Source organism: Mesoplodon densirostris, chromosome 6, assembly GCF_025265405.1.
Source record: "Mesoplodon densirostris isolate mMesDen1 chromosome 6, mMesDen1 primary haplotype, whole genome shotgun sequence".
Lineage (NCBI taxonomy): Eukaryota > Metazoa > Chordata > Mammalia > Artiodactyla > Ziphiidae > Mesoplodon > Mesoplodon densirostris.
Window position 1 is genome coordinate 71,333,619 of NC_082666.1, and position 15,671 is coordinate 71,349,289.

At 36.7% G+C, this 15,671-nt stretch overlaps 1 protein-coding gene across 8 annotated transcripts in view; it reads right to left on the reverse strand.

The window, feature by feature from the left end:
• The window catches only part of JAK2 (Janus kinase 2), a 263,827-nt gene that overhangs the window by 50,073 nt on the left and 198,083 nt on the right, over positions 1 to 15,671 (reverse strand). For all 8 annotated transcript variants that reach the window (XM_060102217.1, XM_060102215.1, XM_060102218.1 and 5 more), the window contains one exon: positions 8,225 to 8,342. In XM_060102217.1, coding sequence (XP_059958200.1) covers positions 8,225 to 8,342 — 118 coding nt within the window. The remainder of the gene's footprint in view (positions 1 to 8,224; positions 8,343 to 15,671) is intronic.

The following is a 15,671-nucleotide window of genomic DNA, read 5'->3' on the forward strand; positions in this document are numbered from 1 at the left end:
TAGATTTCTTTTTGCTCAATTTCAAATATTTATTTCACCACATATTTGAAAATATGCAAGTAAGTCATTCTGATTAAGAAAGAGCTACAGATTAGCGATGACTAGGTAGATTATTTTTAATAGCTTGCTTTTGTTTCATATACTATGTAGGACCAGAGGATAATAAATTCTGTTTATGAGGATATTCTGTGGTACTCATGACCCAAAGATAAAATTAGTGAGAGCAGTGCTAACAACATAATCAACCAAATATCCATTAGAGAAAAGTTACAAATGAAATACAGTCCCAAATGCCAAAGCATATTATTTTAAACCAGCCTTCCTACTTCCTGAAGTATGTATCAATAAAAATTTTCTTTAATTAAAACTACAGAAAAGTAGTTTTTCATCTGGGTAGCCGAAAACAACATTTGAACCAAGAAATTTTATCTGCATTCAGCCAGAAAAATAAGAAAACAGTTACAGTCACAGAATCAAAGATGAACCAAGAAAGAACATAAAGTAAATATCCACTTTTTGGCTGAACATACAGGAATTAATTAAAGGTTACTCACATGGCAACAGTGTATTTATTGGCTGAGTAGAAAAATTTGATGATATAAGGACAATCTTCAGTAGAAAAATGAATTTAAAAGGGCCATCTCGGGATTCCCTGGTGGCTCAGTGGTTAACAATACGCCTGCCAATGCAGGGGACGGGTTCGAGCCCTGGTCCAGGAATATCCCACATGCCGTGGAGCAACTAAGCCCGTGAGCCACAACTACTGAAGCCCGCACGCTTAGAGCCCATGCTCCACAACAAGAGAAGCCACTGCAATGAGAAGCTCGTGCACTGCAATGAGGAGTAGCCCCCGCTCACCACAACTAGAGGAAGCCCACGTGCAGCAATGAAGACCCAACACAGCCAAAAAGAGCCATCTCACTTTTGGCTTTTATTTGCTTACTGCTTCCAAATCTATCTTTCTACAATACTGTCTTTTATACTGTGCTTTAAAAACTTTAGTGGCTGAACTATTTTTTCAGTTATTTTATAATGTCAACGTTTTCTTACAATCTGGTGACATCACTGATCAAATCTGCTATATTTAGTCTATAATATGCATAAAGTCTAACCTGATATCATACAATCTGAGAATAAGTTAATTATTACCTTATTTATTTTCTAGGCATGGATTTAGAGAAACAGAAACATTAAGTAATAGAAAATTGCATGTGGTAGTGTCTAGACACAATTTTGGATTCTACTGTGAAATTATTTTGCCATCCTAAATAAGAAAATCCCTCCTAGGAAGACAAAACTGGAAATCACCCATAATTTTTCTAGATCAGAAGTATGAGATGTCATAGTACTAATATTAGGGTACTAATAAAGTAGATCAATGAATAGTTTAGGAAAACTTGCCTTATTAATGGAACTTAACTAGCATTCCATCAAAATAAACCAGATCTGCAGAATAGATGAAATAATATAATTCTAAAAGCAGTATAAGGTCATAACTTCATAGTACACTATTCTCAGAGGCCTGTCTCTTTTCTTTTTTTTTTTTTTTATGCGGTACGCAGGCCTCTCACCGCCGTGGCCTCTCCCATTGCAGAGCACAGGCTCCGGACGCACAGGCTCAGCGGCCATGGCTCACGGGCCCAGCCACTCCACGGCATGCGGGATCCTCCTGGACCAGGGCATGAACCCGTGTCCCCTGCATTGGCAGGCGGACTCCCAACCACTGCACCACCAGGGAAGCCCTCTCTCTTTTCTTAATGACTACTGAAACAAAGGAAGCTGTAAAAAGTTGGTTTTCAAATGGTTTTTGACAAGAGCAACAAGACCATTCAACAGAGAAAGGATAGTCTTTTCAACAAATGGTGCTGAAAAAACTGGATATCCACATGCAAAACAATGAAGATGGAGCCTTACCTTACACCATACAAAAATTACCTCAAAACATAAAATTGTCATTATATGCAGATGACATGACACTAGATGCAGAAAACCCTAAAGACTCCACACAAAAACTACTAGAACTGATAAAATGAATTCAGCAAGGTAGCAGAATAAAAGATTAACATACAGAACGGTTGCATTTCTTTACCCTAAAAATGAAATATCAGAAAAGGAACATTAAAGAACAATCCCTTTTAAAACCACATCCAAAAAATAAAATAATTAGGAATAAAGCTGATCAAGGAGGTGAAAGACATATGCTGAAAACTATAAAACATTAATAAAGGAAACTGAAGATGATTCGAAGAAATACAAAGATATCCCATGCTCTTGGATTGGAAGAATTAATATTATTAAAATGGCCATACTACCCAAAGAAATCTACAGATTTAATGCAATCCCTTCAAATTACCCATGATATTTTTCACAGAACTAGAACAAATAATCCTAATTTTTATTTTTTAGTTTTGGCTGTGCTGTGCAGCCTGCAGGATTCTTAGTTCCTGACCAGGGATTGAACCTGGGCCCAAGCAGTGAAAGTGCCAAGTCCTAACCACTAGACCACCAGGGAATTCCCAAATAATCCTAAAATTTGTATGAAACCATAAAAGACCCAGAATTGCCAGGGCAATCCTGAGGAAAAAGAGCAAAGCAGGAGGCATAACCCTCCCAGACTTCAGACAATATTAAAAGCTACAGTAATCAAAACAGTATGGTACTGGTACAAAAACAGACATGTGGATCAATGAAACAGAATATAGAGCCCAGAAATAAACCCACACACCTAGAGTCAATTAATCTTCAACAAAGGAGACAAGAATATACAATGGAAAAAAGTCTCTTCAGCAAGTGGTGTTGGGAAAGTTGGACAGCTGCATGTTAATCAATGAAATCAGAAGACACCCTCACACTGTATATACAAATAAACTCAAAATGGCTTAAAGACTTAAATATAAGACATGATACCAGAAAACTCCTAGAAGAGAACACTGGCAAAACACTCTCTGACATAAATCATACCAATGGTCAGTTTACCAAGGCAATAGAAATAAAAGCAAAAACAAACAACTGGGACCTAGTCCAAACTTACAAGCTTTTACATAGCAAAGGAAACCATAACACAATGAAAAGACAACCTACAGAATGGGAGAAAATACCTGCAAATGATGTGACAAACAAGGGCTTAATTTCCAAAATATACAAGTAGCTCATACAATTCAGTAACAACAAAACAAATAACCTAATTGAAAAATGGGCAGAAGATATAAAGACATTCCTCCAAAGAAGACATACAGATGGCCAACAGGCACATGAACAGATGCTCCACATCATTAATTGTGAGAGAAATGCAAATCGAAACTACAAGATACCACCTCACACTTGTCAGAATAGCTATCATTAAAAAGTCTACAAGTAACAAATGCTGGAGAGGATGTGGAGAAAAGGGAACCCTCCTACACTATTGGAGGGAATGTAAGTTGGTGCAGCCACTATGGAGAACAGTATGGAAGCACCTCAAAACTAAAAACAGAGTTGCCATATGATCCAGAAATCCCACTCCTGGCATATATCTGGAAAAACTATAATTCAAAAAGATACAGGCAGGGCTTCCCTGGTGGCGCAGTGGTTGAGAGTCCACCTGCCGATGCAGGGGACACAGGTTCGTGCCCCGGTCCGGGAAGATCCCACATGCCACGGAGCGGCTGGGCCCGTGAGCCATGGCCACTGAGCCTGCGCGTCTGGAGCCTGTGCTCCGCAATGGGAGAGGCCACAACAGTGAGAGGCCCGTGTACCACAAAAAAAAAAAAAAAAAAAGATACATGTATCCCTATGTTCACAGCAGCTCTATTCACAATAGCCAAGACATGTAAACAACCTAAATGTCCATCAACAGATGAATGGATAAAGAAGATGTGGTGCATATATACAATGGAATACTATTCAGCCATAAAAATGAAGGAAATAATGCCATTTGCAGAAACATGGATGGATCTAGAGATTATCATAGGAGTGAAGTAAGTCATACCACCTAGAGTAATGAAAATAAAAACAAAAATAAACAAATGGACCTAATTAAACTTAAAATCTTATGCACAGCAAAGAAAACCATAAACAAAATGAAAAGACAACCCTCAGAATGGGAGAAAATATTTGCAAACGAAGCAACCAACAAGGGATTAATCTCCAAAATATACAAATAGCTCATGCAGCTCAATATCAAAAAAAACCCAAACAACCCAATTGAAAAATGGGCAGAAGATCTAAATAGATATTTCTCCAAAGAAGACAAACGGATGGCCAAAAAACACATGAAAAGATGCTCAACATTAATTATTGGAGAAATGCAAATCAAAACTACAATGAGGGGGGCTTCGCTGGTGGCGCAGTGGTTGAGAATCTGCCTGTCAATGCAGGGGACACAGGTTCGAGCCCTGGTCTGGGAAGATCCCACATGCCGCGGAGCAACTAGGCCCGTGAGCCACAACTACTGAGCCTGCGCGTCTGGAGCCTGGGCCCTGCAACAAGAGAGGCCACGATAGTGAAAGGTCTGCACACCGTGATGAAGAGCGGCCCCCACTCGCCGCAACTAGAGAAAGCCCTCGCATGAAACGAAGACCCAACACAGCCAAAAATAAATATAAATACATAAAAAAACCTTCCCTCTACTTAAAAAAAAAAAAACTACAATGAGGTATCACCTCATACCAGTCAAAATGGCCATCATCAAAAAATCTACAAACAATAAATGCTGGAGAGGGTGTGGAGAAAAGGGAACCCTCCTACACTGTTGGTGGGAATGTAAATTGGTACAGCCACTATGGAGAACAGTATGGAGGTTCCTTAAAAAACAAAAAACAGAGCTACCATATGAGCCAGCAATCCCACTCCTGGGCACATATCCAGAAAAAAACCATAATTCAAAAGGATGCATGCACCCCGATGTTCACTGCAGCACTATTTACAATAGCCAGGACATGGAAGCAACCTAAACGTCCATTGACAGAGGAATGGATAAAGAAGATGTGGTACATATATACAACAAAATATTACTCAGCCATAAAAAGGAACAAAATAATGCCATTTGCAGTGACATGGATGGATCTGGAGATTGTCATACAGAGTGAAGTAAGTCAGAAAGAGAAAGACAAATATTGTATAACACCACTTATATGTGCAATCTAGAAAAATGATACAGACGAGCTTATTTGCAAAGCAGAAATAGAGTCACAGATGTAGGAAACAAACTTATGGTTACCAAGGGGTTGGGGGGTGGGATGAACTGGGAGACTGGGATTGACATATATATACTACTATATATAAAATAGATAACTAATGAGAACCTACTATATAGCACAGGGAACTCTACTCAGTGCTCTGTGGTGAACTAAATGGGAAGGGAATCTAAAAAAGAGTGGATATATGTATATGTATAACTGATTTATTTTGCTATGCAGCAGAAACTAACACAACATTGTAAAGCAATATACTCCAATAAAAATTTTTTAAAAAAATGAAGTCAGGGGGCTTCCCTGGTGGCGCAGTGGTTGAGAGTCCACCTGCCGATGCAGGGGACACGGGTTCGTGCCCCGGTCCGAGAGGATCCCACATGCCGCGGAGAGGCTGGGCCCGTGAGCCATGGCTGCTGGGCCTGCGCATCTGGAGCCTGTGCTCCGCAATGGGAGAGGCCACAACAGTGAGAGGCCCACGTACCGCCAAAAAAAAAAAAAAAAAAAATGAAGTCAAAAAGAGAAAGACAAATACCATATGATATCACTTATATGTGGAATCTAAAATATGACACAAATGAACTTATCTATGAAACAGAAACAGACTCACATAGAGAACATGTGTTTGCCAAGGGGGAGTGGGGGTGAGGGAGGGACGGAGTGGGAGTCTGGGGTTAGGAGATGCAAACTAGAATATATAGAATGGATAAATAACAAGGTCCTACTGTACAGCACAGGGAACTATATTCAATATCCTGTGATAAACCACAATTGAAAAGAATATAAAAAAGAATGTAAATATTATATATGTATAAATGAATCACGTTGCTGTTCAGCAGAAATTAACACAACACTGTAAATCAAATATACTTCAATTTTTAAAAATTATTTCAAAATGAATCAAAGACCTATATATAAGAGTTAAAACCATAAAATATAAAAAAATAAAGGGGGAAAGCTTCATAATACTGGATTTGGGAATGATTTCTTGGATTTGACACCAAAAGCATAGATAACAAAAGAAAAAATAGATAAACTGCATTACATCAAAATTTAAAATGTTCGTGCATCACAGGACACAATCAACAGTGAAAAGGCAACTCAAGGAATGAGAGAAAATATTTGCAAATCATGTATCTGATAAGGCATTAATAACCAGAACACAGAGAGAACACACAGAACTAGACAACAAAAAAACAATCTGATTAAAAAATGGGCAGGGCCTCCCTGGTGGCGCAAGTGGTTGAGAGTCCGCCTGCCGATGCAGGGGATACGGGTTCGTGCCCCGGTCTGGGAGGATCCCATATGCCGCGGAGCGGCTGGGCCCGTGAGCCATGGCCGCTGAGCCTGCGCATCCGGAGCCTGCGCGTCCGGAGCCTGTGCTCCGCAACGGGGGAGGCCACAACAGTGAGAGGCCCGCATACCGCAAAAAAAAAAAATGGGCAAAAGACTTGAACAGAAATTTCCCCAAAGAAAATATAAAAATGGCCAATAAGCTTATTTTAAAAATGTGCTAAATCACTAATCATTAAGGAAACGCAAATCAAAACCACAACGAGATACCACTTCACACCTATCAGAATGGCCATCATCAAAAAAGCATAAAGTAAGTGTTGGTGAGTATGTGGAATGCTGTGTGCTGCTGGTAATAATGTAAAACGGTGCTGCTGCTATGGAAACAGTATGGCAGTTCCTCAAAAAAATTAAAAATAGAACTACCATATCATCTAGTAATCCCACTTCTGGATAGATATCCAAAAGAATTGAAAGTAGGGTCTCAGAGAGATATCTGTACACCCATGTTCATTGCAGTATTATTCATAAGAGCCAAAAGGTAGAAGCAACCCAACTATCCAACAAGAGACGAATGGGTAAACAAAATGTGGTACATACAATAGAATATTATTCAGCCTTAAAAAGGAAGGAGATTCTGACACATGCTACAACATGGATGAATCCTGAAGACATTATGGTAAGAGAAATAAGCCAGTCGCAAAAGAGTAAATACTGTGTAATTCCACTTATATGAGCTACCTGGAATAAGCAAATTCATAGAGACAGAAAGTAGAAAGGTGGCTGCCAGGGGTCAGGAGGAGAGGGAAATGAGGAGTTATTTTTTAATGGGTATAAAGTTTCAATTTAGGAAGATGAAAAATGTTCTGGAGATGGATGGTGGTAATGGCTGCAGAACAATATGAAGGTACTGAATTAATGCCACTGATTTGACCACTTAAAAATGGTTAAAATAGTAAATTTTATTAAGTATATTTTACCCCCTCACACACAAAAAAGTTGGTTGTTCTCATATTGCAAAAGAGAAATATTTTTCAATTTGTTGCTCACAAACTGAACTAGCCCTACTACACATGTTAGAAATGTGAGCTATGAGGATCTGTGAGGTTATTTCCCATGATATTAGCAGATCTGATTCAGAACTTCTTGATCTGATACCTTGGAGATATCAAGAGTGTATCTTTACACAAGAGCACTAATCAAGGCAATAGATAAAAGCATTTAAAAATGTTCAAAAACACCACAAAAATTTAACAGTATTAATAAACAACTGGAACACAGTTCTCAGACTAAGTATCAACAACCAGCCACCTTCCTATGAGGGGCTACACAAACTACTATAGTTCACTTTTTATGCAATTACTTACTTTCTTCACATTTCACGACCCACTAATTAAGTCTGAAATTGTTTAGGAATTTTAAAAAATTTTTCTCTAAAGAAATTTCACTGTCCTATATTCCAGCCACTTAGGTCTACATGAATCATGTTGTAAAACTCAGTCGAAACTTGTGAAATCCTTAAAATGATCTAAAGCACTAAAATAAAAAGAAAATTCAAAAGGGGCAATTCTAGGAATCTTTATAAGATAGATTCTATTATCCATAAACCATGGGATTAAAAATTAGTGATAAAAGACTCAATTTTGTTACCTCTCTGCACCTGCTATGCAGACAGAACATCAATTTTCCCATATGTGAATATTTTTCTGATTAAGAGATACATTTACATGGCCAGATATTTATCATTTAACAGATATACATACCTGAGCAAAAAGGTAAGACATGACAAAGTCATCAAGAAGAGGAGCTTCAGCACCTCGAGATATTCCATGCCTATAGGTTCTGTTGCTGCCATTACAATACCAGTAAGGAAAGTAAAATCTACGAGAAAATTAAAACAATCAAAAAAATCAGTCAGCCTCCGACAGTTCTAATATAAACACACTGTATATATATAACCACTTCCAATCTACCAAAAGGTATTATCCCATAATCAGAAAACACAACTAACAGTGTTAAATACAAAGTGAGGACAAAAGGAAATATGGGTAAAGCCATGGTAATAATACAGCCAGAAAATACAAGAAACATAAGTTTAAAATCCATATTCTGCCTTCTTCCATGAACAGAACATAGAAGCAAATAATAGAAAATAGAGAAATGTAGAAATGAAACATTAACAAAAAAAATTTTAGTATGGACACCAGGGGGGAAAGCGGGGGGGTGGTAATGGTGGGATGAATTGGGAGATTGGGAATGACATATATACACTAATATGTATAAAATAGATAATTAATAAGAAACTGCTGTATTAAAAAATAAAATAAAATTCAAAAAAAAGTTTTTAATGTAATTCTAGGAACATCAGTAGAGGAATCTGAAAATGCTAATTTGGTGTGAAAACAAATAATTGCTTCTTTACAGAAACAGAGATTACATAAAAAAGAATGAAATAATGCCATTTGCAGCTACACAGACAGACCTAGAGATTATCATATTAAGCGAAGCCAGTCAGAAAGAGAAAGACAAATACCATATGATATCACTTATCTGTGGAATCTAAAATATGACACAAATGAACTTATCTATGAAACAGAAACAGACTCACAGACATAGAGAACAGACTTGTGGTCGCCAAAGGGGAAGGGGAGTGGGGGAGGGTTGGATTTTGAGTTTGGGGTTAGCAGATGCAAACTATTATATACAGAATTGATAAACAAGGTCCTACTATATAGCACAGGGATATTCAATATCCTGTAATAAGCTATAATGGAAAAGAATATGAAAAAGAATATATATAAATATGTATAACTGAATCATTTTACTGTACACAAGAAACTAACACAACATTGTAAATCGACTATATTTCAGTTAAAAAAAATGGAGGTTACAAACTTGTCCTTCAGAGAAACAAACAAATTCTATATTGCTTTTTTTACTTACAGCTCTACTGAGATATAATTCACATAAAGTTCACTCATTTAAAGTATACAATTCAATGTTTTTAGTATATTCAAAGCACTGTACAAACATCACCACAACCTAACTTTAGAACATCTTTATCTCCCATAAAAGAAATTCCCTACCCAAGCCACCCATATCTACTCCTCAGCCCTAAGTTACCACTAGTCTACCTCTATAAATTTGTCTGTTCTGGATATTTTATATAAATGGAATCATATAATATGTGGCTTTTTCTACCTTCTTTCACTTAGCATAATGTTTTCAAGGATCATCCGCATTTATAGCAGTATCAGTACTTCATTTCTTTTTATTGCCCAATTAAATTCCCATTGTACGGATATACCACATTTTGCTTAACCATTCATGACTTCACGGACATTTGGTTTGTTTCCATCTTTTTGCTATTGTGAATAATGTTGCTATGAATAATCATACACAAGTTTTCTTTCCTGTGAATGTATGCTTTCATTTCTCTTGCATATATACCTAGGGTGGCACTGCTGAATCATATGATAATTCCATGTTTATCTTTTAAAGGAGTAGCCAAACTGTCTTTCAAAGCAGCGCTATTTTATACTTCTAACAACAATGTATGAGTGTCCCAATAGGTCACATCCTTGCCAACACTTGGGTGGAGAGTTTAGCTAAGTTAATCTATGGTGCTGCTGACTCAGCATTCATTTTGTTTCGTCAAGAGTCCTGTAGTGACCTTAAACTAACATTAGCTCCCACACAAACGCATGCCCTAGAGAACAACTTGCAGAGTCACAAGCAAATGTAAGTTCCTTATACGACTTCCCCAACAGCCTCTGTGATCAATAGTCATCCCTGCCTCCCAGTGTCTAGTCCTATGCACCTCTTCAATAAGATCCCTACGTGGCTTACCAAAACCCAACTCTTTTGAATTGACCAGTCTGGCCTTAGTCCAGGAACCCCAAGGTACTCTACGCTTAAACCCTAATAAAGGCACGTGCTCCAGGTCCTGACTCTATCTGCACTGTGCCTTGACCTCTCCATGTGACCCCTTAAGGCATGCGGGTACTTCCTCAAGAACCTGTGAGTAATAAACTTTTTTCTCCTTCAATTCCTCTTGTAGTCTGTTGTTGAAATGTGGCTCACCATGTGGCACCCTATGTTCCACTTAATAAGAGGTAATTTGACAATTTTTTTTTAATCTTTTGGCCACATCGCGCAGCACATGGGATCTTAGTTCCCCAACCAGGGATCGAACCTGTGCCCCCTGCATTGGCAGCATGGAGTCTTAACCACTGGACCACCAGGGAAGTCCCTAATTTGACAAATTTATAACAATGTGTTATCGTCCACCTTTTTTTTTTTTTTTTTTGCGGTACGCGGGCATCTCACTGCTGTGGCCTCTCCTGTTGCGGAGCACAGGCTCCGGACGCGCAGGCTCAGCGGCCATAGCTCACGGGCCCAGCCGCTCCGCGGCATGTGGGATCCTCCGAGACCGGGGCACGAACCCGCATCCCCCGCATCGGCAGGCGGACTCTCAACCACTGTGCCACCAGGGAAGCCCTATCATCCATCTTTTTAATGCTTGCCATCCTAGTGGGTAAAATGATATCCCATTGTAGTTTTGATTTACATTTCTCTAATGAATAAAGATGTTGAGTATCTTTTCACATGCTTATTGATCATTTGTATGTTTTGTTTAGACAAAGGGCTATTCAAAACTTTGCCCTTATTTTAGTTGTGTTAGTTGTCACTGTACTGAATTGTAAGAGTTCCTTATATATTCTGGATATAAGACATCTGTCAGATATATAATTTACGAACATTTTCTTTCATTCTATGGGTTGTCTTTTCACATTCCTGTCAGTATCCTTTGATGCACAAACATATACTTTGATGAATCCCAATTAACCTATTTTTCTTTTGTTGCTTAGGCTTTTGGTACCATATTGAAATCACTGCCTAATTTAAGTACACAAACACATGATCCTGTTTTCTCCTACGAATTTATAGTTTTAGCTCTTAGATTTAGGTCTATGATCCATTTTAAGTTACCTTTTTGTAAACAGGGTGAGTTGTCTAAATTCATTACTTTACATGTGGATATTCAGTTGTCCCGGCACCATTTGCTGAAAAGACTATTCTTTCCCCATGAATTGTCTTGGCACCCTTGTCTAAAGTCTGTTACCATAATATGAGAGATTATTTTGGGACTTTCAATTTTATTCCATTAATCTATTATCTAACCTTAAGTCAGAACCACACTGTCTTGATTACTATGGTTGTGGACGAAGTTTTGAAGTAAGTGTGAACCTTCTAACTGTGTTCTTCTTCAAGACTGTTTTGGCTATTCTAAGTCCCTTTGATTTTTTATGAATTTTATGACAAATCTGTCAATTTCTGCAATAAAGATAGCTAGAATTTCAGTGGAGATTGCATTGAATATACAGATTAATTAGGGAACATTGTCATCTTAACAATATTAAGTCTTCCTATATTATTTTTCCATTTATTTAGGTGTTTCTCTAATTTCTTTCAATAATATTTTATATTTCTCAGTGCACAAATTGTGCACTTCTTTTGTCAGGTTTATACCTAAGTATTCTTTTATGCTATGGTAAATGGAATTTTCTTAATTTCACATTTGTTCTGTAATAGCTAGCATACAGAAATACAACTGATTTTGTATTTCTATCCTGTAACCGGGCTGACCTCATTTATTAGTTCTAATAGTTTCTTAATTCCTTAGGATTTTTCATATACTAGATCATATCATCTGTGAACAGAGAGTTTTACCACTTCTTTTCCAATATAGATGCCCTGTATTTCTTTCTCTTGCCTACTTTCCCTGGCTAGAATCTATGGTACAGTGTTAAACAGAAGTGGTGAGAGCAGATATTCGTGTCTTGTTCCTGATCTTTGGAAGAAAACATTCAGCCTTTCACTATCAAGCATGAGGTTAGCTTTGGGTTTTTCACAGATGCCCTTAATCAGACTAAGTTCCCTTCCATCCTTATTATGTTTAATATTTTGATCACGATAGAATGTTGGATTTTGTCAAATGTTTTTCTCTGTGTCTATTAAAATGATAATAAGATTTGATTCTTTATTCTACTAATATGGTACGTTATATTGATTGATTGATTTTCATATGTTAAAGCAACCTCGTATTTCCTGGAGTAAATTCCACCTGGTCAATATTTAATCCTTTTTATATATTGCTGAATTTTGTTTGCTAGTATTTTCTTGATGATTTTTACAACTATGTTTATAAGGGATATTTGTCTGTAGCTTTCTTTTCTTTTAGATGTCTGTCTGGATTTGGTATCAGGGTAATGGTGAACTCACAGAATGAATTAGAAAGTGTTTCCTCCTTTTCACTTTTTGTGAATAACTAGTATCAACTCTTCCTTAAAAGTTTAATAGAATTACCAGTAAAGCCACTTGGGCCTAGGCTTTCCTTTGTGGAAAAGTTTTTTTTTTTTTTTTTTGCGGTACGCGGGCCCCTCACTGTTGTGGCCTCTCCCGTTGCGGAGCACAGGCTCCGGACACGCAGGCTCAGCGGCCATGGCTCACGGGCCCAGCCGCTCCGCAGCATGTGGGATCCTCCCGGACCGGGGCACAAACCTGTGTCCCCTGAATCGGCAGGCAGACTCTCAACCACTGCGCCACCAGGGAAGCCCAGGAAAGTTTTTTTAAATTACTAATTGAATTCCATTTCTTTACTTGTTAAGGTCTATTCAGACATTCTACTTCTTGCTTTGTCAGTTCTACAGTTTGTGTCTTGCTAAACATCTGTCCATTTCATTTGGTTATGTAGTTTGTTGGCATACAGTTGTTCCTTATAATCCTTTTTATTTCTGTAAGGTCACAGTAATGTTACCTCTTTTATTCCTGATTTTAATAATTTAAGCTTCTCTCTTTTTATCTTGGTCAGTTTAGCTAAAGGTTTACTGATATTGTTGATCTTTTCAAAGAACCAACTTTTGGTTTCTTGATTTTCTCTGTTGTCTTCCTATTCTCTATTTCATTTATTTCTACTCTGATCTTTATTATTTCCTTCCTTCAACTTGATTTGAATTTAATTTACTCTTCGTTTTCTATTTTGTTAAAGTGGGCTATTAATGGCTTTCAGAACTTTTTTCTTTTTTAATATAGGCACTTATAGCTATGAATTTCGTTTAAGCATTGTTTTAGCTGCATACCATAAGTTTTGATATGATCCGTTTTCATTTTCAGTCATATCAAAGTATTTTCCATTTTCCTTTGTGATTTCTTCTTTGACCCCTCAGTTATTTAGAAGTGTGTTGTTAATTACCATATATTTGTGAATTTTCCAGATCTTCTTCTGTTAATGATTCCTAATTTAATTCCACTGTGGTCAGAGAACATACTTTGTATGACTTCAATCTTTGTAAATTTACTGAGATTCATTTTGTGGACTAACGTATTATCTATCCTGGAGAATATTCCACATGCACTTAAAAAGAATGTGTATTGTGCTGTGTTTGGGTGCAGTGTTCTATATATGTATGTCTAGCTGGTTTACAATGTTGGTCAAGTCTTCTATTTCCTTGCTGATCTTCCGTCTAGTTGTTCTGTCCATTACTGAAAGTGACGTATTGAAGTCGCCAACTATTATTGTTGAATTGTCTAGTTTTCCTTTTAATTCTTTCATTACTGCTTCATTTATTTTGGAGCTCTGTAGTTGGATACAACTTATAACAATTCTAAACAAATGTTATTATGTTTCCTAACAGATTAACTCCTTGATAATTATAAAATGTCCCTCCTCTGTCTCTAGCAACAATATATATCTTAAAGACAATTTTGTCTGATATTAATACAGCTACTCCAGCTCTCTTTTGGTTACTGAATGCCTGTTTTATCTTTTTAAATCCTTTACTTTCAAGTTATTTGTTTTTGAATGCAAAGTGTGCCTCTTATAGACAGCATGTAATTTAAGGTTTTTTTTAAATTCAGTCCTCCAATCTCTGCCTTTTGACCTGAGTGTTTAATTCGTTTACATTTAAGGCAATTACTGTTAATAAAGTATTTATTATATCTGTCATTTTGCTTCTATTAGGCTTTTTATTGATTTTTTGTTCATATATTCCTCCATTATTGCTATAGATATTTTCTAGTGTATTACATACATTAAGTGTCTTGTTTTATCTTTTACTATATATTTTTGAGTTATTTTCACAGGAGTCTCCCAGAGGATTACAACAGACATTTTAACTTAAACAATCTAGTTCTTACTCATATCAACTTAATTTCAATAAAATACAGAAACTCTGTTCCATTCCCTTTATTCTATATTTGTCATAAAAGTTACATCTTTATACAGTATAAGCCCTCCAACACAGTTTTATAATTGTTGCTCTTTTATGCTGATTTTGAAATAACCCATAAATATGTAATAAAGCAAATGAAGAATAGCCTCTGAACAAAAGGTAGGTGGAATTTTTTTTAATTATATAAAATCTCCTTTTGGGTAGTTTCTGGTTAGACTATCCTTGGAACTTTTGATTATAGGTAGCAATGGATATGTGCCCCCTTAGTTTAAAAATATGAGAAAGTCATGAATTTGATAAAGGGACATATTTTTTCATTCTGGAGAAGAGGTCAGCAAACTATGGCTCACAGGCCCAATCTGGTCCACTACCAATTTTTATAAAGTTTTACTGGAACACAGTCATGGCCATTCATTTACTTACTGTCTATGGTTGCTTTCACACTATAATAATAGAGTTGAATAACTACAACAGAGACAGTATGGCCTTCAATGCCTAAAACATTTACTATCTGGCTTCTTACAGAAAAAGACTGCAGATCACTGCTCTACAAACATTTAAAAAAAAGATATACTACTTGCTGATTGCAGATAGTAATTATAGAAAGTGATAAAGAAAATATTCTTAATAAGATACTGATATTTTGTGAAACATATGCATATTACCCTGCTTCTTTAAATAACACAAATTGAAAAGTCTTAAAATCTGCATAAGTCTTACATAACTTTGGATAGATTTAATCCTAGGTACCTTATGTTTTTTGTTGTTATTAGTCATTATTTTAAGTGACCTCTTTCTGTTTGTGGTGTATGGAAATAGTTAATTTTTTAACATACTGATCACATAAATCTAGCCTTCTGCTGAATGATTATTATTGATGCCTGTAGATTTGTTCATATTTTCTATGTTCACAATCATATCATCCCTAAATAATGACTTTTTGCTTCTTTGTTCTCAATTATGAAATATTTTATTT